Genomic DNA, 22,551 nt, shown 5'->3' with positions numbered 1-22,551 from the left:
AATTGAGTCTAGGACTCCTAACAACACAACTTGGGCACCATTTATACTCTAAAAACTAACTAAGATCTTACCCCTACTCAACAACCAAGGCTAGAAAAAAAACTCAGTCAAAACCTAAACTAATAAGAGAATTAATAGTAAAATCAGGTTGTAAAGCTTACCTTAGAAATGATTCCGACCCCTGAGCTAAATCCCCAATCAACTTCAGCCTCAAATCTCCAATTTCCTAAGCCAATTCCTCAAGAATTCCAAATATTTCCCAAGGCTCGAGAGAGAGAGAGAGAGAGAGAGAGAGAGAGAGAGAGAGAGAGAGAGAGAGAGAGAAGAATGAGAGTGAGAGAGAGGGAGAGCAATTGAGTGCTCCTTCTGTTTTGGTTCTAGGCTTCATAAGGATGCCTAAGTTTATCCTTAACACCAAAAGACTACAATTCCCTTAACTCCAAGCCTTACTCTTTAATGTCCCCAAGGGCAATACCATCATTTGCCACATTTCCTGCTAATTCCTCAAATTGTCCTATAAATTCCCCATCAATCCTGACATACCCAAATAATCATTTAATAACTACCCATTACCTGATAAACCGCGAATACGCACTAAGTTCCCGAAATACCCCCAGACTCACCAGGAGACGGGTATTTAACCCCATTGTGACTTTTTCTGCTAATCCGCTCACTAGGATCATCTTGAGCCAAATATTGCAAATATATCCACATAATAATGTGGTCCCAATTATTTAACACACATAATTACATTTATACTCTCAATGGGTCAAAATTATAAATATGCCCTTATTAACAAGAATGGGTTCGCATGCATATTTAATACACATAAAAATGCACATATATTCATATTACCATATAAATCTTGTATGCAACATAATCACACATATATCCAATTAATTCCACATATAATTCTAATTATTCCCTCCCGGCACACTAATCAAGGCACTTAGCCTTATTAGAAATTTGGGACGTTACAACTATCCCTTCCTACTAAAAATTTCTTCCTCGAAATTTTCCTGAATAATTCGAGATACTGATCCCGCATAACTGAATCTAACTCCCAGGTCACTTCCTCAACCTTGCTATTCCTCCACAAAACTTTACTAGAGGAATCGTCTTGTTCCTCAGAACCTTGTCTTTTCTATCTTGGATCTGAACAGGACGCTCCTTATAAAACAAATCTGTCTGTAGCTCCAGATCCTCATATCCCAATACGTGGGTCATATCTGACACATACTTCTAAAGCATTGAGATGTGAAACACATCATGAACTCTTGATAATGATGGGAGCAGAGCCAATCTAAAGGCTACCTGCCCGATCCTCTCTAGGATCTCAAAAGGCCCTACGAACCTAGTGCACAACTTGCCCTTCTTTCCAAACCTCTTTACTCCCCGCAGTGGTGACACTTGCAGAAATACGTGGTCCCCTACCTGGAACTCCATGTCCCTACACTTAGGATCAACATAGCTTTTCTGTCTACTCTGTGAGGCGAGCATTCGAGCCTAGATATTCTTAATAGCCTCATTAGTCCTCTCAACCATCTCTAGACCCAAATACTTCCTTTCTCCCATCTCATCCCAATGAATGGGTGGCCTACACTTCGTTCCATACAACATTTCATACGGAGCTACTCCAATCGTTGAATGATAGCTGTTATTGTATGAAAATTCAATCAACGGGAGATACTTACTCCAAGAACTCTCAATGTCTAGCATGCATGCTCTAAGCATGTCCTCCAAGATCTGAATCATCCTCTCATATTGTCCGTTTGTGTGAGGATGAAAGGCTATAGTAAACTTCAACTAAGTCTCCATAGCCTTCTGTAAGCTACCCCAAAAACTTAGAGGTAAAAATGGGATCTCGGTCCCACACTATAGATTTCGAAACCCCATGGAGACGCACAATCTCCCTCACATACAACTCTGCATACTGGTCCACAGTATAGTTTGTTCTCACTGGCAGAAAATGAGCTGACTTGGTATATTTATCTACTATCACCCATACCGAGTCATGCTGCCCCACTGTCCTTGGCTAGCCTACTAAAAAGTCCATAGTAGTGTCTTCCCATTTTAACTCGTGAATAGCTAAAGGTTGTAACAACCCCGCTGGCTGCTAGTGTTCAGCCTTCATCTGCTGACAGGTTAGACACTTAGCCACATAGTCGACTGCATCCTTCTATTGGAAAAACAATCAGAGGGCACAACGAAAATGGCGTGGTGGGCCCAGTTATATTAACACAAAAAAAATTCCATCTCTCATATAAACAATTTATATGTTCAAGAAAACATCTAGACAGAAACATTAATGTGCAATATCATTAACCATGGAACATATATATAATTATACACATACTTATATATATATCATATGCACATTTATACAAATATTCAAGAACAAAAATATTTACCTCTTGAAGCCTATCAAGTGTCATTGAGTCTTTTTGTATATATAACGATCTTCCTATCCAATGATTTGAGTATTCAAACCATGATCTTCACAAGTTTAATCTCAACACACGAGAACTTGGATTATGGCTTGAGAAATGTTAGAATAAAAGCAGAAGATGACAATTTCTTGTCTAAAAAATTCTGAAACTTTTTTGAATTCTTACTCTCTTGTTTTCTTCTTGTTATTACATAATATATATAGAGATTATATGTTACCTTATTATTCATAATAATAATAGTAATATATTAATAATATCGTAATGATGATAGTAATTGATTTAGGTAAATATCTAACTTACCAAATTTGAAAAAAATTATTTTCAAATTATTAATTGATTAAATAAATAAAATAAAAACAACATAGATATTTTATCTGCACTGTCTTACACACATGGCCCAGTCCCTTCACTGTGTCATGCGTGTAGCAGTATTCTCTTTTCAGGGATATTGTATTTTTCTTTTATTTATTTAATTAAAATCAATCCTTCCCACAAAATATGGTATTAGCTTTTTAAGGAAAAGATCACAACCATATTTCAATATTTAAATTTTAAATTCAAAATTCAAATTGATGATCATCATTATCATCATATTTTAAAATTCAATAAATCAAAAACTATTTTGACTTACGAATTTTATTTTCTCCCACTCAAATAAAATAATTAATTTATATATATATTTTGAAATTATAAATTTAAATTAATAAATATATTTTTGAAAATTTAATAATTAATTCCAAATTAATTATTCAACCTTAATTATCATATAATTGTATATTTTGTTATATTATTTTATAATATAATGTGTAGATGCTCAAAATTCCACGCTGGTAAAAGACTCAAAGTACGTGCTTAGGTCCCATGTCCCTAGGTGTGTATTGGGAAATCTTGACAAATGAAGCCCCAGCAAGTGTGCCACCCAGGACCCCCCGTTTTGCGACTCGCGAGCCTAGGAGGTGTGCCACGTGAGGCCCTCAAGAACCTACACGAGGTCGTCAACCCCACGTCTCCGCGAGGTTGTTATGCCCTCGCCTCGCCACAGCCGTGCCACTAGGGCCTCGCGAGGGATGGCCTTGCCTCGCTTCGACCGCGCCACCACGACCTCACGAGGGATGGCCTCGCCACGCCTCGGTCGCGCTACCAGGGCCTCGCGAGGGATGACCTAGCCTCGCCACAGCCGTGCAGCCCCGCCCTTGCAAGGGATGGCCTCACCTCACCTCGGTCGTGCCACCAGGGCCTCGCGAGGGATGGCCTCGCTTTTCCTCGCCTCGGCCGTCCCACCAGGGCCTTGCGAGAGATGGCCTCGCTTTTCCTCGCCTTAGCCGTGCCACCCGGGCCTTGCGAGGGATGGCCTCACCTCTCCTTGGCTGTGCCACTAGGTCCTCGTGAGGGATGGCCTCGCTTCGCTTCGCCTCGGCCGTGCCACCAGAGCCTCGCGAGGGATGGCCTCACTTCGCCTTGCCTCGACCGTGCCACCAGGGCCTCGTGAGGGATGGCCGCGCCACCAGGACCTCACGAGGGATGGCCTCGCCTCGCCTCGGCCGTGCCACCAGGGCCTCGCGAGGGATGGCCTCGCCTCCCCTCAGTCATGCCACCAGGGCCTCGCGAGAGATGGCCTCGCCTCGCCTTGGCCGTGCCACCAGGGCCTCGCGAGGGATGGCCTCGCCTCGCCTTGCCACAGTTGTGCTACCAGGGCCTTGCGAGGGATGGCCTCGGATTCCCACGAACGTCTCATGCACTAATAGGCGCCTCGCTAGGAGTGGCGTCTCGTGCGCCTATCACCCACATCTCATGGGTGACCTTGAGGTGTTTTGGGCGTCTCGCGACAAGGGGCATGTCTTACGCCAAGGGCCCAAGAGCCCCGAATCGCGCCGCGACCCATACATGCATTAGGTATCTCGCACCCTGCACCTCAAGATGGAGCTCATATAGGGTACGACCTTTAAGACCTTGTATGTTTGATCTGAATACTCATGCCAAACAAGTAGTGGGAGTAATAGGAGAGGGGACATGGCCTATATGTTTCTAACCAGATGTCAGAGTCGACACCACTAGCACCACTACGCCTGGTGCCACTCCTCTGACACTTATACTAAATAAGTAGTGGAGACATCCCCACAGAATCTGACCATGTACTGGAGCCAACACCACTACGCCTGATACCACTCTCCTGACAATGTACTTGTGTATCATCTGGTCCCCTGGAGCACAATGTATCAGGAGCCATTAGAGCCCACTATAAAAGGAACCCCACTTCCACATGGAAGGGGGTTGGAAAAAACATTGTAGCTGGACACAAAAGAGAAATACAAGTTCTTTCCTCCATTTTTCTTCTGCAATTATTTTCTAAGTTTCTTTTAGATTTTGTAAGTTCTTCATTTATAAGCACTATACTTTAAGTATTCTAACTTAACTTCGTTGACGAGTTCTCACCATCAACAGTTTGGCACCTTCTGTGGGAAAGATAAGTGTCAAGCCACTATTCTTCCATTGATTCCGATAAAAAAGAAATGCCAGGACGTTCTAAACAACTGAGAGAGCCACGAGAAGTTGAGGTCCACCTTGACAGAGATCAGCTGAAAGCCTCTATGAAGGATCCTCCTCCACCCACAAACGTGGAGGCCCCAAAGGAGCCTGAGGTTCACGGAGATGAATGGGAAGCCTCATCCCCAGTAGTTCCACTTGAGGAGGATCAGCCAAGGCCAATAGATGCCCTAGCAAGGGATGCTGATGAGTTCCTGCCTCCAAGGCTACTGCAGGTGTCGAACTCCGGCCGGCAGGATCCGGGCCTGTCGACGCGCAGACCAGACAAACATCCCCGGGTCCATTCCATGAGCTCGAGTTCTAGATCTCGATTTTATGAAGAGGAGATACATGAACTGCACCGTAAGAACCAAAGGCTAGAAACCACCCTAGAAAACATGCAAGAGGTGTTAAATGGCCTGTTGCAAGGGAAATCAAACGTATCACTCCCTAAGTGAAAAGAGAGGGGTCAAGAGGGACTAGAAACCACCGTCCCAGTAGATGATGGAAGGACTCAACTCTCCACCAGTAACACCCCCCGGATGAAGCGGCACGAGCATCCTGGACCACCGAAGCAGCCCCAGAGACCAGAGTCGAAGACCAACTCGGGCCCTCGTAATGATGTCAAAGTCACCTCAAGGAAAACACCCTCAGATTTATGAGAGGAACTCAACAAAAAGAGGGCAGGTAAAAGGACCTTGCCTCCTATGGAACCCCTGGAAGGCGAAGCAAAGGGAGATCCTAACCCATCCACATTGAGGGACTCCTTGAACAAGAGGAGACAAGACCTAGACACAGAAATGAGGAGCCTACGGAGCAAAATCATCACCGCCTCTAGAGGACAAGCCATTGAGGATGAGTTCGACCATGAGTCGCCCTTCATCAAGGAGATCCAAGCCATCTGGCTCCCGGCCAACTTCAAGGAGCCCCATATGACCCCATATGAAGGAAACACATATCCTAAATACCATCTGGATGCATTTAACGACCTGATGAAGTTAAGGGGGATTAGTAGCGGTGCTAGATGCCATTGCTTCACTGTCACATTGAAAGGACCTGCGTACAAATGGTTCAAAAGACTTAGACCAGGGTCCATCAGATCTTGGCAACAATTTTATGATGAATTTCTCCAGCAACACCACGCAGTGCGGGACTACACGATGCCGAGCACCAGCCTTGCTAACGCGAAGCAAGGAGAAAATGAGAGTCTAAAGAGCTACATTCATAGCTTCAATATGGAGGGGGCTAACGTAGGGAGTTTGACCCGTAGAGAGCTAAAAATTGCCATCACAGCCGGAGTACGCTCGGGAAGCAAGTTAAGGGATTACATGCTCAAAAGGGAGGTCACAGATTTGGATGACTTCTATGAGCGGGCGCATAAATGTATTCATGTGGAGGATGGTCATGAAAGCCTCAAGGCTGGAAAAGGAAAATATCCACCAAAACTCTCATTCCGAGAAAGCCGAAGTGGTCCAAAGAAGAAGAGGGTATATGAAGGAATGAGAGATGATTGACCCCGGAAGCATCAGCGTACTAATGAGCGCAGACAGGGCCCCTACACCTTTTATACTGACCTCACCCACACTAGAGAACATATTTTCGTCATGAATGAAAACCAGGTCCCTTTCAGAAGGCCTCCGACAATGAAAAAAGACCGGTCCAAAAGAGACCCAGTAAATATTGCCAGTATCACAAAGATATCGCCCACACCACCGCGGAATGCAACCATTTAAAGGTAGAAATAGAGGAGCTTATACGCAGAGGAAATTTGGGCAGCTATGTCCGCAAGGAGAGCCAAAGGCTGAAAGAAGGAGCATCCTCGCCGTGGGCACGAGAGGTGGCCCTGGAAGTACAAGGAGAGGTCAGGACCATCTTTGGAGGGCCAGGATTCGGGGGCGAATCAAGGAAGGGGTGAGATAAATATGCCAGGGAGGTCAGACGAAGTCCACCACCGTGCGTCTTAAGATTGAAGCAACGCCCCCCGAAGAGTTTTAAGGGTGAAAATGACTCAATAACCTTCACTGAGGAAGATGCCCGGGGTGTACATTTCCCCCATAATGACCCCCTAGTGTTGACTATCCAGCTTGCAAACATGAGGGTGCATCGGGTCTTGGTGGATAATGGAAGCTCTGTGGACATCTTATATCGCCCGGCTTTGGAGAAGATGGGACTAAACATCTAGCACCTAAAGCCTTGCAGTACCTTCTTGTATGGATTTACGGGAGATTCAATACAGCCCCTAGGGGCGATCGAGTTAGCCCTCACTATGGGAGAACAACCCAGAAAAAGCACCATAATGGCAAACTTTGTTGTGGTAGATTGCGCCTCAGCCTTCAATGCGGTATTAGGGAGACCTTCCCTAAGAGAATTGAATGCGATAACTTTTGTTTACCACTTAGCTATGAAATTCCTAAATCCCGGGGGAATATCATGCATGAAAGGAGAGCAGAAGGAAGCGAGGGAATACTATAACACATCCCTCCGCACGGCCACAAAGCCATCGGTGCCTATGGAAATGGTTGTGCATGAAGGCACGAACCCACATGAGTTAGACCCATGAGTCGCGGAAGAACCCAGAGCTGAACTAGTAGAGGAGTTGGAGTAAGTCACGGTCATGAACGAGCTGTTGAGAAAGTTGAAGGTAGGAAAAAACCGTATGGGTGACGTGAAGGAGAAGCTAGTAGAATTCTTGAAAGCCAACCTTGATGTATTCACCTGGAGTCACAGGGACATGGTAGGGATAGACCCAGCGGTCATGTGCTACCACCTGAACATCGACCCAAAAGCAAGGCTTGTGAGGCAGAAAAGGAGAGCGCTGGACCCAGAGAGATACGCGACCCTAAAAGAGGAGGTTGACAAGTTGAAGGCAAATAGGTTTATCTGAGAGACATCTTACCCACTATGGGTATCAAACCCAGTGCTAGTCCCGAAGCCCAACGGAAAGTGGAGGACTTGTGTGGACTTTACTAACCTTAATAAGGCTTGCCCTAAGGACAACTTCTCGCTTCCTAGGATAGACCAGTTAGTAGACGCCACAACAGCGCACGAGCTACTTGGCTTCATGGATGCATATTCTGGGTATAACCAAATACCCATGAACCCGGCTGATGAAGAGCACACTTCGTTCATAACAGACAAGGGGATTTATTGCTACAAAGTGATGCCCTTTGGTTTAAAAAATACAGGCGCTACTTATCAATGGCTGGTAAAAATAATGTTTGCAAATCAAATAGGAAGGAATATGGAAGTATACGTGGATGATATGCTGGTAAAGACAAAGAAGGCAGGATAGCTCACCAACAATCTCATGGAAATGTTCAACACCCTTCGAAAGTTTAGAATGAAGCTAAAACCGCTTAAGTGCACCTTCAGAGTTTCATCAGGAAAGTTCCTGGGTTATATGGTGAATTCCCGAGGTATCGAGGCTAACCTTGAAAAAATCAAGGCATTGCTGGAAATGAGCCCACCACAAAGCAAGAAGGAGGTGCAATGCTTAACAGGGAGAGTAGCAGCCCTCAATAGGTTCATCTCCAGATCCACTGACAAATGCCTCCCTTTCTTCAACATCCTAAAAGGGAACAAAAAGTTCGCTTGGGATGATGAATGTCAGGACCCCTTCACCAAGCTAAAGGAACACCTTGGAAAACCACCCCTTTTGGCCAAGCCAGAAAAATGGGAGAAGTTGTATTTGTATCTAGCTGTATCAGAGCATGCTATAAGCGCCGCCTTGGTCAAAGGAGAAAAGAAGCTCTGGCAGCCCGTGTACTATGTGAGCAAACGACTGGTAGATGCAGAAGCCCGGTACCAAGAAATAGAGAAGTTAGCATATGCCTTGATAGTGGCTTCTCAAAAGTTGAGACTCTATTTTGATGCTCATGCTATCGAGGTGCTCACAAACACCCCCCTACGTCAAGTCTTGCACAAACCGGAGACCTCGGGAGGGTTGTTAAAATGGTCGATTGAATTGAGTCAATTTGACATCACTTACACCCCAAGGACCTCAATCAATGGGCAGATACTTGCAGATTTTATAGTCGAGTTTGCACACCGACCCCATGAAAAGGGAGAAATAGAAGAGAATGAATCGGTGCATGAAGAGGAAAAGCACCCTGAAGAATTGGGCCTCCATGTAGATGGGACATCTAATGAAGGAGGAGTCGGCGCTGGCATAGTGATGACGGGACCTGAGAGGCACAAGATGTATTGCACCTTAAGATTCAGATTCGAAGCCTCCAACGATGAAGCAGAGTACGAGGCACTGTTAGCTGGCCTACAACTAGCTAAGGAGTTAAAGGTAACCTATTTTCATGTCTTTAGTGACTCACAGCTGGTAGTGTTTCAGGTGAAGAGTGAATACCAGGCTAGAGGTCCAAAAATGGCTGCATATCTCGCCAAGGTGAGGGGGTATTTGGATCAGTTCAAAAAATACACCATAGAACAGATCCCAAGGGAGAAAAACACAAACCCCGATGCACTCGCAAAACTCGCCTCCACTCGAGACGAAGACACGCTTGAGTCCATCTCGGTCGAATACCTCCCCAAGCCAAGTGTAGCAGAAGAAAGGATCAACATGGCCAATAGCACTGAGGAGTCATGGTTTGCACCCATCGTGAGGTACTTAAATGACGGGACCTTGCCTTTGGACAAAAAAGATGCCCGTAAACTAACTTACAAACCCGCTTAGTACACCCTAGTAGATGGAGCCTTATTTAAGAGAGGCTTGTCTACCACGCTCCTACGGTGCGTAGATAAGGGAGAGGCCTTAAACGTTTTATAAGAGATACACGAAGGGGAATGTGGAAATCATGCTGGGGGCCAGTCCACGGCAAAAACGGCCATCCGCCAGGGGTATTATTGGCCTACCATGGAGAAGGACACGAACGAATTCGCGAGAAGGTGTGACAAGTGCCAGAGACATGCAAATTACTCCCGACAGTCACCAAATGAGCTGGTGAGCATGACCAGTCCGTGGCCCTTCACTGTGTGGGGGATTGACTTGATTGGAGCGTTGCCAACAAGAAGAGGAGGAGCAAAATACACAGTGGTAGCAGTCGATTATTTCACTAAGTGGGTGGAAGCAGAGCCTTTAGTCAACATAACGGCTAAGAAAATCACCACCTTTGTCAAAAAATATATCGTCTGTAGATTTGGAGTACCCTACAAGATTATCTCCGAAAATGGAACGCAATTTGGAGGAATATTCAAGGAATACTGCAAGGAAAAAGGAATCAAGAGGAGTTTCTTCGCAGTAGTACACCCACAAGCCAATGGACAAGTACATGCCATCAACAAGATCCTAAAAAGGAACTTGAAATCAAAGTTGGAAAATTTGAAAGGGGCCTGGGTCGAGGAACTCCCCAATGTACTTTGGGCCTACCCCTCGTTCCACCACTAGGGAGATGCCCTTCACCTTAGCCTACAGCTGCGAGGCTGTCCTTTCGATATAAATGAAGATTAAATCCATCCGCACGCAAGCGTATAATGACTAGGCTAATATCGTAGCATTGGTCGGGAATTTGGACCTGTTGGAAGCCAAGAGAGAAAGGGCACAATCGAGGTTAGCCACATATCAGCAACAAGCAGCGAGGTACTACAACTCAAGGGTGCGAGAGAGAATGTTCAGGGTAGGAAACTTGGTACTAAGAAAAGTACTCCCCAACACTTGAGACCTGGGGAGCGGGTACTAGGGGTGAACTGGGAAGGACCCTACCAAGTCGTTCAATGCATACCACCAAACACCTATAAACTGGCCCGCATGGATAACACCGTCATACCTCGAGCATGGAATGCGGAACACCTCAAGAAATACTACCATTGAAACTTCTGCACCCGATGCAAAGAAGACCTATGTTTAGTTTGTTCCCTGTTCTGTTCACTTAGTAGGTAGGAATCAAAGAGGCTACCCGGGTAACCTCCCAATTAGATGTAACCCTTTCATATATGTCATTGTAACCCGCATGCTATGAATGAAACTGTTGCAACTTCACATGTTATTTTTCTTCTCTATAGCATCCACCAAAGTGCCTGCTGGAATAAATTTCACCAAGCACTTGGGGGGGTAGAACAGGAGGCAAAATATATAGCAAAGAAGAGGATCCTAAAAGGACCCTTATATCTGGAGGATCCTAAAAGACCCCTTATATCAAAAGGATCTTAAAAGGACCCTTATATTAGGAGGATCCTAAAAGACCCCTTATATCAAAAGGATCCTAAAAGGGCCCTTATATAAGGAGGATCCTAAAAGACCCCTTATATCAAAAGGATCCTAAAAGGACCCGTTATATCATAGGGATCCTAAACGACCCCCTATCAGGAGGATCCTAAAAGGACCCCCTTGTCAGGAGGATCCTAAAAGGACCCCTTATCTCAGGATCCTAAACGAGACCTATATAGTGAAGAAGAGGATCCTAAAAGGACCCCTTATATCAGAGGGATCCTAAAAGGACCCCTTATATCAGAGGGATCCTAAAAGGACCCCTTATCTCAGGATCCTAAATGAGACCCTTATATATATAAAATAACCCCTTATAAATCAAGAAGAAGACCTTGAGCTCACAAGGATTAGCTACCCTTATGAACATCAAGGAGGCCAAAAGGTCCTACAAGAAAAGCATCTAAAGAAGAGTAAATGCTTCCACAAGAGGAAGTGCCTCAGGGGAAGCACCATTCGATAAGCCTAGAGCGGCCACCAAGCCATCTAGCCAAAAAGGGTCCTAAAAGAGACCCTTGCAAAAATAGTACTATGAACAATGACGAGAAGGACGCTTCTCACATGAAATAATAAGTGCGCGCAAAAATATATAAAAGGATAACTAGAACCCAAGGGCTCAATATATCCTAATAAGAACAATCAAGAGGCATCAAAGAGGGACCTATTGAACCCCTTCGCATGGGCTCCAAAGGACCTCAAGCCTGATAAATAAAAAAGAGAACCTATCGAACCCCATTGTGTGGGCTCAAAAGGACCTTGAACACAGAGGAATAAAGATGAATGATCACATATGTACATATATAAAAAAAAGAGTTTTGATAATATAACATGACTCGAAGAAATTACAAGAAAAATAAGGCTCAAATGAGCATACAACCGCATTGGACTAAATGGAAAAAATCGCATAATGATAATCTCAAGGCCTCCTGCCATGGGCGTTCCACTCAGCCACCCGGGCAACGATGTTCTCACCAAAGGAGGATAAATCGAAGTTAGGATCCGGCCTCCATACTATGTAGAGGGCGTGCTATATGGATCTATACTCAATGTCCACCTTGTTCACCTCTAAGGAAGCGACCCTCCCCTGCAACACTGTGATGGTAGCCTTTGCACCCTCAAGTTCGGTCTCTAAGCAAGTGACCTTTTCCTGCAGCATCGTGGTGTTGGCAATCGCCGTATTCTTCTTTTTTGATGAAGAATAGGCCTTCGCCAGGGCCTTCTCTAGCTTAAGCCTGGTTTCAGCAACTTCCCTCTCGAGCCCCTAGACCTAGACCATAAGACGGTCCCTCTCAGCATTCGACGTGGAGAGGTCTTGAGCCAAGTCGGCAAATCGCTGAGCCACTGTGTAGGTCTGCACAAGAAAAATAACAATAACAATGATAAGAAACAAAAAAAAGAGAGAGAAAATAGATAAGGCCGACGTAAGATGCATGAACTCACCCAAGCGGCGGAACGCGCAAGAGTCTCCCCGAGCTCCGACATGGCAAAATTCCCAAGGGCACTCCAATCAGCCTCAGGAAGATCCGTAGCGACATGGACATACCGTCGCCCATAAGAAGCCGCCATGCGGCCCACTGAGGGCACCCCTTCCGAGCCAAGGGCGTTTGGCTGGGTATGGACAGATGACCCGCTCGCCGAAGGAGGAGGGGGCGCAGGAAGATCAAAAAAATGAGCCCCCGATGGATTAGGAGGGGGCGCAGGAAGATCGAGAAAATGAGCCCTCGATGGACTAGGATCAAGGGAAGCCTGAGGGAAAGCTTCGAAGTCCTCAGAATAAGGACAGACGAAACCCCTCGGCATGGCCTGTTGATCCTGGGAGTGGGAGTCCATGTCATGGTCTGTAGGGGCTAAGGGAGGGCACCCCCTGGGAGACAAAGATGGCCAGTGGGGTTGCCTATGTCCTGGGGAGACCCCCTCTGGCGCACACTCAGCCTCACCCCTTTCCGAGTGAGGGTCAGCTAAAATAACCTTTTTCTTCTGCATTCTAGAAATAGTCCACAACAACTCAGGCTTTGAGATCGGGGACAGCTTGTGGCGGTTGAGGTTGGTCACGATGAAGAGATGTACAACCATTTTTTTAGCAGGGTCAGCCTCAAGTTTTATCCACTGCATCCGCCTCTGACCCGATAACTTCAGGCACGGTGAAATTCTCTGCACAATCAACACAGTTGCCGACATGAACATAAGTTTCAAAACAGTAAGTTCCAAAACATAATAATAATAAAAAACTTGAAGTACTTACTAGGAGCTGAGCGAAAGTGCTCACGAATAGAGAAGGGACCCTTCACAAAGAAGATGCTTCCAAGACCCTGGGTTGGATATCGAACCCCCTATCAAGGGGGACGAAGAATTGGCTTTCTGCAAGAAATAAAAGCCTTTGGATTTAGGAGAGAGCATAAGGTTATAAATGAAATGCACCTCTTGGGCCGTGGGAGCACGCTTGAAGCAATCCATATACGCAATAAAAAGGCAACTCAAGGTTAGGCAGCTATTGGGCACCAACTGGAGTGGAGCAAGGTCAAAATAGTTGAGAACTGTGACGAATAACGAGTGTAATGTGATTGTGCCACAAGCTTTCAAGATATGCTCGCTCATGGCAACATAACCCGGACTTGACCGATCAGCCCGACACTTGTTCAAAGGAACGTATAATTTGTATTCCGGGAAAACACAATAGTTCTCTGTTAATTCCAACAATTTATTTTCAGACACATGGGACACTAGGGTGGATGCCAATAGGGGGCTAGTATCTTGATCCTCAGCGGTCACCTGTCGCTGTGCTCTCATCGACATATCTGCAAAACCAAAAGAAAAAGGTGAGGTGGACACAGGGCACTTTACCCTCCATTTTTTCTTCCTAGCAAGGGTCTTCCACTGAGGCACCGAGTGTGAAAGCGCTAAGCAAGGGTAGATCGAAAATAAGGGTTGAGGAGAAGACGGGACGACCCCATGACAGCCATTAGGGAAAAACGGGGTAAGAGGCTCAGGCGAGAGATTTCCCTCCATAAACTCCAACTCCGTCTGCAAATCTAAAAGGGTCACCCTAAGGGTTGCTACATGGTCATTAAGGTCAAGAGGGAAAGGTACTCTGTCTCCCCTAAAAAATGAGTCTATTTCACTCTCTACCACCCATATTTTACGCCTAAGTTCAGCCATGTGCTCAAGATGACGAATACGGGCCTGCCTTAAGGTGTCATAGTCTTGGTGAGGGTTGTCCTCGATGGACTCAGAGTCTGAAGAGAAGTCAACAAACTCGATCCTCGGAGGAGCGTCGAATGGTCCTTCACATGCCATGAGACCTCGTCCTGAAAGCAAAAAGGGTTCACGTAGAAATGAGAGGATTGCTACAAAACACAAAGGAATGGGCTCAAAACCACTAGGCACAAGGGCTCTAAATAACCAACTACGGGGTATGAATGAGGGCATGCAACTGGGTTAACTCACGACGAGCTAGGCCAAAGTACCCCATCCCGAGTGGTGCTATTTTGGACCTAATAAACATAAGGAAGAAAGAAAGTATACCTCAAGCAAGTAAAATTGGCCACTGTCGTGGTCAAAAGGAGATCGAGGGCCAAAAGCACCGTCACTGTCAAAGAGAGGCAAGTGGTCGAAAGTACGTGTCTGCACAAACAAAGGAAAATGGTGTTTTAGTCCTCAAATGCCTGCATGAATATGGACATACAACAAATGAACTCAGGTATAAAAAAAAGAAGGGAAAAGATAACAAAAGAGAGGTTGTGGGGGATTGAACCCCTTACCTCTTGAAAGGAGCAAGGATCTAAAAACAACTAAGCTAAGGAGATGGAGTGTAAATAATGCGATAGATGTGAAGGCATATTTAAAGGAGCCACAGGCTCATCTTGATCATCGAACCTAAAGACTGATCAATGGCCAAGAAGGGAGCTCGGCATCTAGATTGGGATCCACGAAGCAAGACGATAGGCTCACGATCAATCTCAAGAAATCACAAGGATCACCACTAACACCACCCGTGCATTCAAGACACCATATCGAAAAGTCTACCAGAGTGCCTAAAGGCCCTCTCCTAGATTGGGGGGCAAGTGTAGATGCTCAAAATTCTACGCTGGTAAAAGAATCAAAGTACGTGCTAAGGTCCCATGTCCCTAGGTGTGTATTGGGAAATCTTGACAAACAAAGCAACAACAAGTGTGCCACCCAGGACCCCCCGTCTCGCGCCTCACGACCTTAGGAGGTGTGCCACGCGAGGCCCTCAGGAACCTACACGAGGTCGTCACCCCCACGTCTCCGCGAGGCTTTTATGCCCTCACCTTGCCTCGCCACAGCCGTGCCACCAGGGCCTTGCGAGGGACGGCCTCGCCTGGCCACGACCGTGCCACCAGGGCCTCGTGAGGGACGGCCTCGCCTGGCCACGACCGTGCCACCAGGGCCTCGTGAGGGATGGCCTCGCCTAGCCTCGACCGTGCCACCAGGGCCTTGCGAGTGATGGCCTCGCCTCGCCTCGGCCGCACCACCAGGACCTCGCGAGGGATGGCCTCACCTCGCCTTGGCCGAGCCAACAAGGCCTCGTGAGGGATGGCCTAGCCTCGCCACAGCCGTGCCACTCGAGCCTCGCGAGGGATCGCCTCGCCTCGGCCGTGCCACCAGGGCCTCCCGAGGGATGGCTTCGCTTCGCTTCGCCTCGGCCGTGCCACTAGGGCCTCACGAGGGATGGCCTTACTTTGCCTCGCCTCAGCCGTGCCACCCAGGCCTCGCAAGGGATGGCCTCGCCTCGCCTCGGCCGTGCCACCAGGGACTCGCGAGGGTTGGCCTCGCTTCGTCTCGCCTCGGCCGTGCCACCAGGGCCTTGCGAGGGATGGCCTCGCTTCGCTTCGCCTCGCCCGTGCCACCAGGGCCTTGAGAGGGATGGCCTCACTTTGCCTTGCCTCGACCGTGCCACCAGGGCCTCACGAGGGATGGCCTCGCCTCGCCTCAGCCGTGCCACCAGGACCTCGCGAGGGATGGCCTCGCCTCGCCTCGCCTTGGTCGTGCCACCAGGGCCTCGCGAGGGATGGCCTCACCTCGCCTTAGCCATGCCACCAGGGCCTTGCGAAGGATGGCCTTGCCTCGCCTTGACCATACCACCAGGGCCTCGCGAGAGATGGCCTCACCTCGCCTCGCCACAGCCATGCCACCAGGGCTTTGCGATGGATGGCCTCGGACGCCAACGAACGTCTCGCGCGCCAACAGGCGCCTCACTAGGAGTGGCGTCTCGCGCGCCTATCACCCACATCTCATGGGTGGCCTTGAGGTGTTTTGGGAATCTTGCGACAAGGGGCCTGTCTTGCACCAAGGGCCCAAGAGCCTCGTCTCGCGCTGCGACCCATACATGCATCAGGTATAACGCACCCTGCACCTCAAGATGGTGTCTCCTATGAGGACCTACGGAGGCTCCAACATTTAGAAGTAAAAGACCAAGTATAATTCAAAAAGATCATACAAGTACAGAGCTTATATGGGGTACAACCTTTAAGACCTCGTATGTCTGATCCGAATACTCATGCCAAGCAAGTAGTGGGAGTAATAGGAGAGGGGACATGGCCTGTATGTTTCTAACCAGATGTCAGAGTCGACACCACCAGCACCACTATGCCTGGTGCAACTCCTATGAAACTCGTACTAAATAAGTAGTGGAGACATCCCCACAGAATCTGACCATGTATAGGAGCCAACACCACTACCCCTGAGACCACTCTCTTATCAATGTACTTCTGTACCATCTGGTCCCCTGGATCACAATGTATCAGGAGCCATTAGAGCCCACTATAAAAGGAACCCCACTTCCACATCAAAGGGGGTTGGAAAAAATACTGTACCTGGAAACTAAAGAGAAATACAAGTACTTTCCTCCATTTTTCTTCTGCAACTATTTTCTAAGTTTCTGTTTAGATTTTTGAAGTTCTTCATTTATAAGCATTATACTTTAATTTTTCTAACTTAACTTCGTTGACGAGTTCTCACCGTCAACATAATGTTTTAGATTAAATAAATGTGACAAAGAGTGTCACATATTGTAACATATAATAGAGAGTTACATTATTTAGATATATGTGAAATATCCAAATATGTTACATATTTGGTGTTACAAATTCAATCACAAATTTGTAACTTCCAAATATTACCCATTATTGTGTAGATTTGTTGTTACACAATATTGAGATGAATTTCATAATGCCATATGTGAAATTGTTGTTAGAGATGTGATTTTACCTCCCATAATGTGTATGGAAGTTACAAAATCAAGTGGTAATGAATTTGGCACGTTTTGGCAAATTTTGAAAATTGGTTGCTGAAAAAACGTCTTGGGCCGCAACATGTATTTTTCAGGCCACGGCCTGATCGGTTGACAACATTTTCCAAACTTCGGTTATATCCAATTTTGAACGTTTCCAACAGCCAACTAACTCCCAAATCTCTATTTTAATTCCATAAACATCCAATAAATCATTGGTAAAAGCCATGGGGGTGGGTGGAATTTAAAATTCATAGGGTGTCTCAAAACTCTATAAATATGAGCCTATTGCTCACTTGGAAGACACAACTTTTCTATCCATTAGAGCACTTGGCTAGAAAACACCTACAAGCTTGATTATTCCAGAAAGCATTTCCAAAATCAGTGTGAGATCCCTCAGTGCTTGAGTTAGGGGGAAATAAGCTTTTGGAGAAATGTTTCAAACCTTGTTCAAGTTGGTGATCCCCAACACTCTTTACTTTGGTTGTGTGAGTGAGACTTTTCTTATTGTTTTGTTCTTGTTCTTATTTTTCTTCTATTGCTTCTCTTCTCATCATTCTTGTTATATTTACTTGTACCTTTGTTTAGAGTTGTAATATTTATTTCTTTTTTTTCAAACCCTTCACTTTATTTGTATCTTTTGCTTAGAGTTTTATTTCACTATTCTCTACTTCTATTTCTTCTTTTTATTTGTATTTTCAGTTATAGAGTTGTAACACTTTATTTAATCAATCCTTGTCTATTGTATTTTTTCATAGAGTTGTAAATTTCTTACCATTTCCATTGAGGCAAATATATATTTTCCTAACATTCAAAAGTGTAATGACCCAACTAATTCTAAGACTTTGGACCATTAAAACTACTATACATAGACACTATTTTCGGGAAAACATACATAAGCAACATTCACAACTTTATTAAAAACTTTAAGGTAAATGTTGAAATACATAAATGCGGGGTATGGGATCCCATTGTTTGAAAATAAAACATAACTTTAAACTTTAAATGAAATTGTTTACAAACTAAGTGCAGAAAATACATAGAAACATAATAAAAAGACTGAAAATAACGTCGTCCTCGAATCGATCACGCAGTCCACCAAATCCATCCTTCCTCAATACACAACCCCATGCTGCCAAGAATCCTTCCGCCGCCATAACTATTTTCCTGCATACATAAAAATAAAGGAATGAGCCTAATGCCTAGCAAGGAAAATCTACTAATAACATAAAACATATACATAAACTATATCATAAACATATACTATAACATATGTCATATACTACTACAATGGCCATTATACTACTTGGGGCTTGTTAACTAAGCAAGTCATATGCCCAATAGATTTGTGGGGCCTGCTAGCCAAGCAAGTCATATGCCCATACATTATTGGGGCTTGCTAGCTAGACAAGTCATATGCCCAAGGTCTATAAACATACTATACATAATGTTAACATATCATATCATAACATAAGATAACATAACATAAGCATAACATATCATAAAAACATATAAGATCTATCCTATTTTCCTTACAAAAACTGGGATATGAGAACAAGGACGGGATTTGGAACACTCCTAAAACCAACAATAAGAAGGTGAGTATTTATAAAAGAAAGAGATGAAAAAGAAATGAACTAAACCATCAAGAAGAAACTTACCAAAACGAAACCTTAAGTTCAAAGAACTTAGATACCTAACCAAGAATGGAAAACAGCGGGTTAGGATTTGAGTAAAGAAAACTAAAGGAAACTAATGAAACATACGTAAATGAACTTAAGATTAGGAATACCTTTGGATGTACTAGAACCGAACTACATCTCGATATAGAAAAAGACACTATTATCTTACTTCCCAAGTGCTTATAAAGCTTATAACCCAACCCAAGGGTTTAACACTCTAAAGTAAACCTAGTAGCTTGAAGGCTCTGAACACAGCTTGAAGAATGAGAAAAATGGCTGGGTATTAGGTCCTATTTATAGAGTTCAAGGAGTGAAAAGATATTCTTTTAGCTTGAATAAAAAAATAATGAATATTACTTGAAAAACATTTGAATATTCGTTCAGCAGAGGCTTAAGACTCGGTCAAAACGTTCAGAGGCTTGTTAAGAGGTTAAGTGTTGAATTGAGCTCGGTTTCAAAATCATTTGAAAACATAGCCCTAGGGCCTATATATCATCCATTGTAGGCGATATATCACCTAGGCTTATGCCCCGAGTGATCGTCAATTCATTTTTTTAAAAATGACATGTTTTTCGTATTCCCCGTGTGGCAATATATCGCCCCTATAGCTGCGATATATTGGCATACGCTGAAATATTATACACGTAATTGCACTTTGTCAGCTTAATTTGAATTGGTTAATCAGGTTTGACTGAGTCATAATATGGTTTTAAAGTTGCTGGCAGGTCCTAGGGTTTTTAAATATTTCTTTTATAAAACTATTCATAAAAAATACTTAATTTCCCAACAAACATGCACATGAAAAGTGTCATGATCTTATTAGTTCTATCTAAACCTTATAGTATAATAAATGACATATTTATAATAAGCTATATTAATCAAACCTTATGCTATAATTAATATTCTTACACTATAGGTTAAACTTATAAAATCTATAAGTGTTGCTATAAGTGTTCAACTAAGTCCCCGCTTGAACAAAAATCCATAGTAATAAACATACTATAACTACTACTAACTATTACTACTACTACTACTAGCTAAGTAAAAATCTGGGACTCTACAATTCTCCCCTACTAAAAAGAATTTCGTCCTCAAAATTTACTTACCAAACAATTCCGGATACCAGGCTAACATGTCCTCCTCCAATTCCCACGTTGCCTCTCGTTCAAAAGTATTACTCCATAGGACTTTGACCATCAAAAAACTCTTGGACCGTAACTGCTTCATCCCTCTATCTAGGATGCTAATCGATCGTTCCTCGTAACTCAAGTCTTTCTGGAGTGCTATCGTATCGTACTTGAGGACGTGAGATGGGTTTGACACATATTTATGCAACATCGAGATGTGGAACACATTGTGGCTATCTGCTAAAGCTGGTGGTAGGGCTAATCTATATGTAACTGCTCCCACTTTGTCCAATATCTCAAAAGGACCTGTAAACCGAGGACTAAGCTTTGCTTTCTTCCCAAACCGCTTTACACCTTTCATAGGGGATATCTTTAGGAAGACTTGATCTTCGACTTTGAATTCCACATCACGCCGCTTGCCATCAGTATAACTTTTCTGACGGCTTTGAGCAGCAAGCATACCCTTTCTAATCAGCGCTACTGCTTCCTGAGCTTTTCTAACAGCTTCGGGACCAAGAAGCTGCCTTTCTCCCACCTTGTTCCAATGTAACGGTGATCGACACCTTCTTCCATAAAGTAATTCATAAGGTGCCATCCCGATCGTTGAATGGTAGCTATTGTTGTAGGAGAATTCAATTAGTAGTAAGTACTTATTCCACGATCATCAAAAATCAAGTACACAAGTGCGCAACATATCTTCTAAAATCTGTATGGTACACTCGGACTGACCATCGGTCTGAGGATGAAATGTCGTACTAAGACGTAACTTAGTACCCATGGCTTGTTGTAAAATTCCCCAAAATCTCGATGTAAAAACCGACCCTCTACCAGACACTATTGTCTTGGGGATTCCATGCAACCGTACTATTTCTTGGACATAGATGTCTGCGTATTGATCCATTGTGTATGAAGTCTTAATAGGTAGGAAATGAGCTGATTTGGTTAGTCTATCTATTACTACCCAAGCTGAATCATGCTGTTTACTTGTTCGTGGAAAACCCATCACGAAATCCATGGCTATATTGTCCCATTTCCATTATGGTATGCTAAGTGGTTGCAATAAGCCTACAGGCCTCTGATGTTCTTCTTTCACTTGCTGGCATACTAAACATTTAGACACAAATTCTGCTATATCCTTCTTCATTCCTGGCCACCAATATATTGCCTTAACGTCGTGAGTCATCTTGGTCGACCCTGGGTGAACTGGGTATGGGGTATTATGCGCTTCTTCTAAGATCTTCATCTTAATCCCTTGATCATTCGGCACGCATACCCGATCCTTATATCTCAATTAACCTTGACCTGAAATTGAGAAATATGTGGCCTTACCTTCTCTAACTGCATCCATATGTGCTACTAATGTGTCATCATGCCCTTTCCCAATCCGTATTTCTTCTAACAGACTTGACTGGATAGACAAGTTAGCCAGCTTACCGATGACTACTTCTATTCTGGCATTGATCAACTCCTGCTGTAGCGGCTTTTCTATTCCAGCTAGTGCTGCTAGACTTCCATAACTCTTCCTACTTAGCGCATCAGCAACTACGTTTGCCTTTCCCGGGTGGTATAGGATTTCGCAGTCATAATCCTTCACTAGCTCTAAACACCTGCGCTGCCTTATGTTGAGTTCCTTCTGAGTGAAGAATTACTTTAAGCTTTTGTGGTCTGTATAAATCTCACACCGTTCTCCGTAAAGATAATGGCGCCATATTTTTAACGCAAATACCACCACTGCCAACTCCATATCGTGAGTTGGATAGCATTGCGCGTACTCATTCAGCTGCCTTGAGGCGTAGGCTATCACCTTGTCATTCTGCATCAGCACACAACCCAATCCTTGCTTCAACACATCACAGTAGACTATAAACTCGTCGTTGGGTGTCGGTACACAGAGTACTGGCGCTGAGCACAACTTATCCTTAAGCAACTGGAAGCTCTCTTCACACTTATTAGTCCAGTTGAACCTCTGCAGCATCCGAGTCAGGTTGGTGAGCGGAGTGGCTATCTTAGAAAAGCCTTCTACAAACCTCCGATAATAACCTCCTAATCCCAGAAATCTTCTTACTTTTGATGCGTTCTTTGGTCTTGGCCAATCCTTCACATCCTCTACCTTAGATAGGTCTACTGCAATTCTGTCCTTGGATACAATATGCCCGAGGAATGCTACTTGCGAAAGCCAGAATTCGCACTTCTTGAACTTGGCGTAAAGTTGATGCTCCTTTAGTCGTAATAAGATCAACCTCAAGTGTTCCTCGTGCTCGACTTCGTCCTTTGAGTATACTAAGATGTCGTCGATGAACACAACGAC

General features: G+C 44.6%; 1 protein-coding gene across 1 annotated transcript; it reads left to right on the top strand.

The window, feature by feature from the left end:
* Nucleotides 1–6,133: 6,133 nt before the first annotated feature.
* On the top strand, nucleotides 6,134–6,487 carry LOC133785688 (uncharacterized). The gene has a single exon (XM_062224907.1). It carries the CDS (start codon nucleotides 6,134–6,136, stop codon nucleotides 6,485–6,487), a length of 354 nt encoding a protein of 117 aa, XP_062080891.1.
* The last annotated feature ends 16,064 nt before the right edge of the window (nucleotides 6,488–22,551 follow it).

This window comes from Humulus lupulus, chromosome 6 (genome assembly GCF_963169125.1).
Source record: "Humulus lupulus chromosome 6, drHumLupu1.1, whole genome shotgun sequence".
Taxonomy (NCBI): Eukaryota; Viridiplantae; Streptophyta; class Magnoliopsida; order Rosales; family Cannabaceae; genus Humulus; species Humulus lupulus.
This window is presented reverse-complemented; position numbering and strand designations above follow the sequence as displayed.

What these genes read in the sequence shown, in the direction of transcription:
- LOC133785688 (XM_062224907.1), top strand. Translation starts at nt 6,134, where the DNA reads ATGCCGAGCACCAGCCTTGCTAACGCGAAGCAAGGAGAAAATGAGAGT.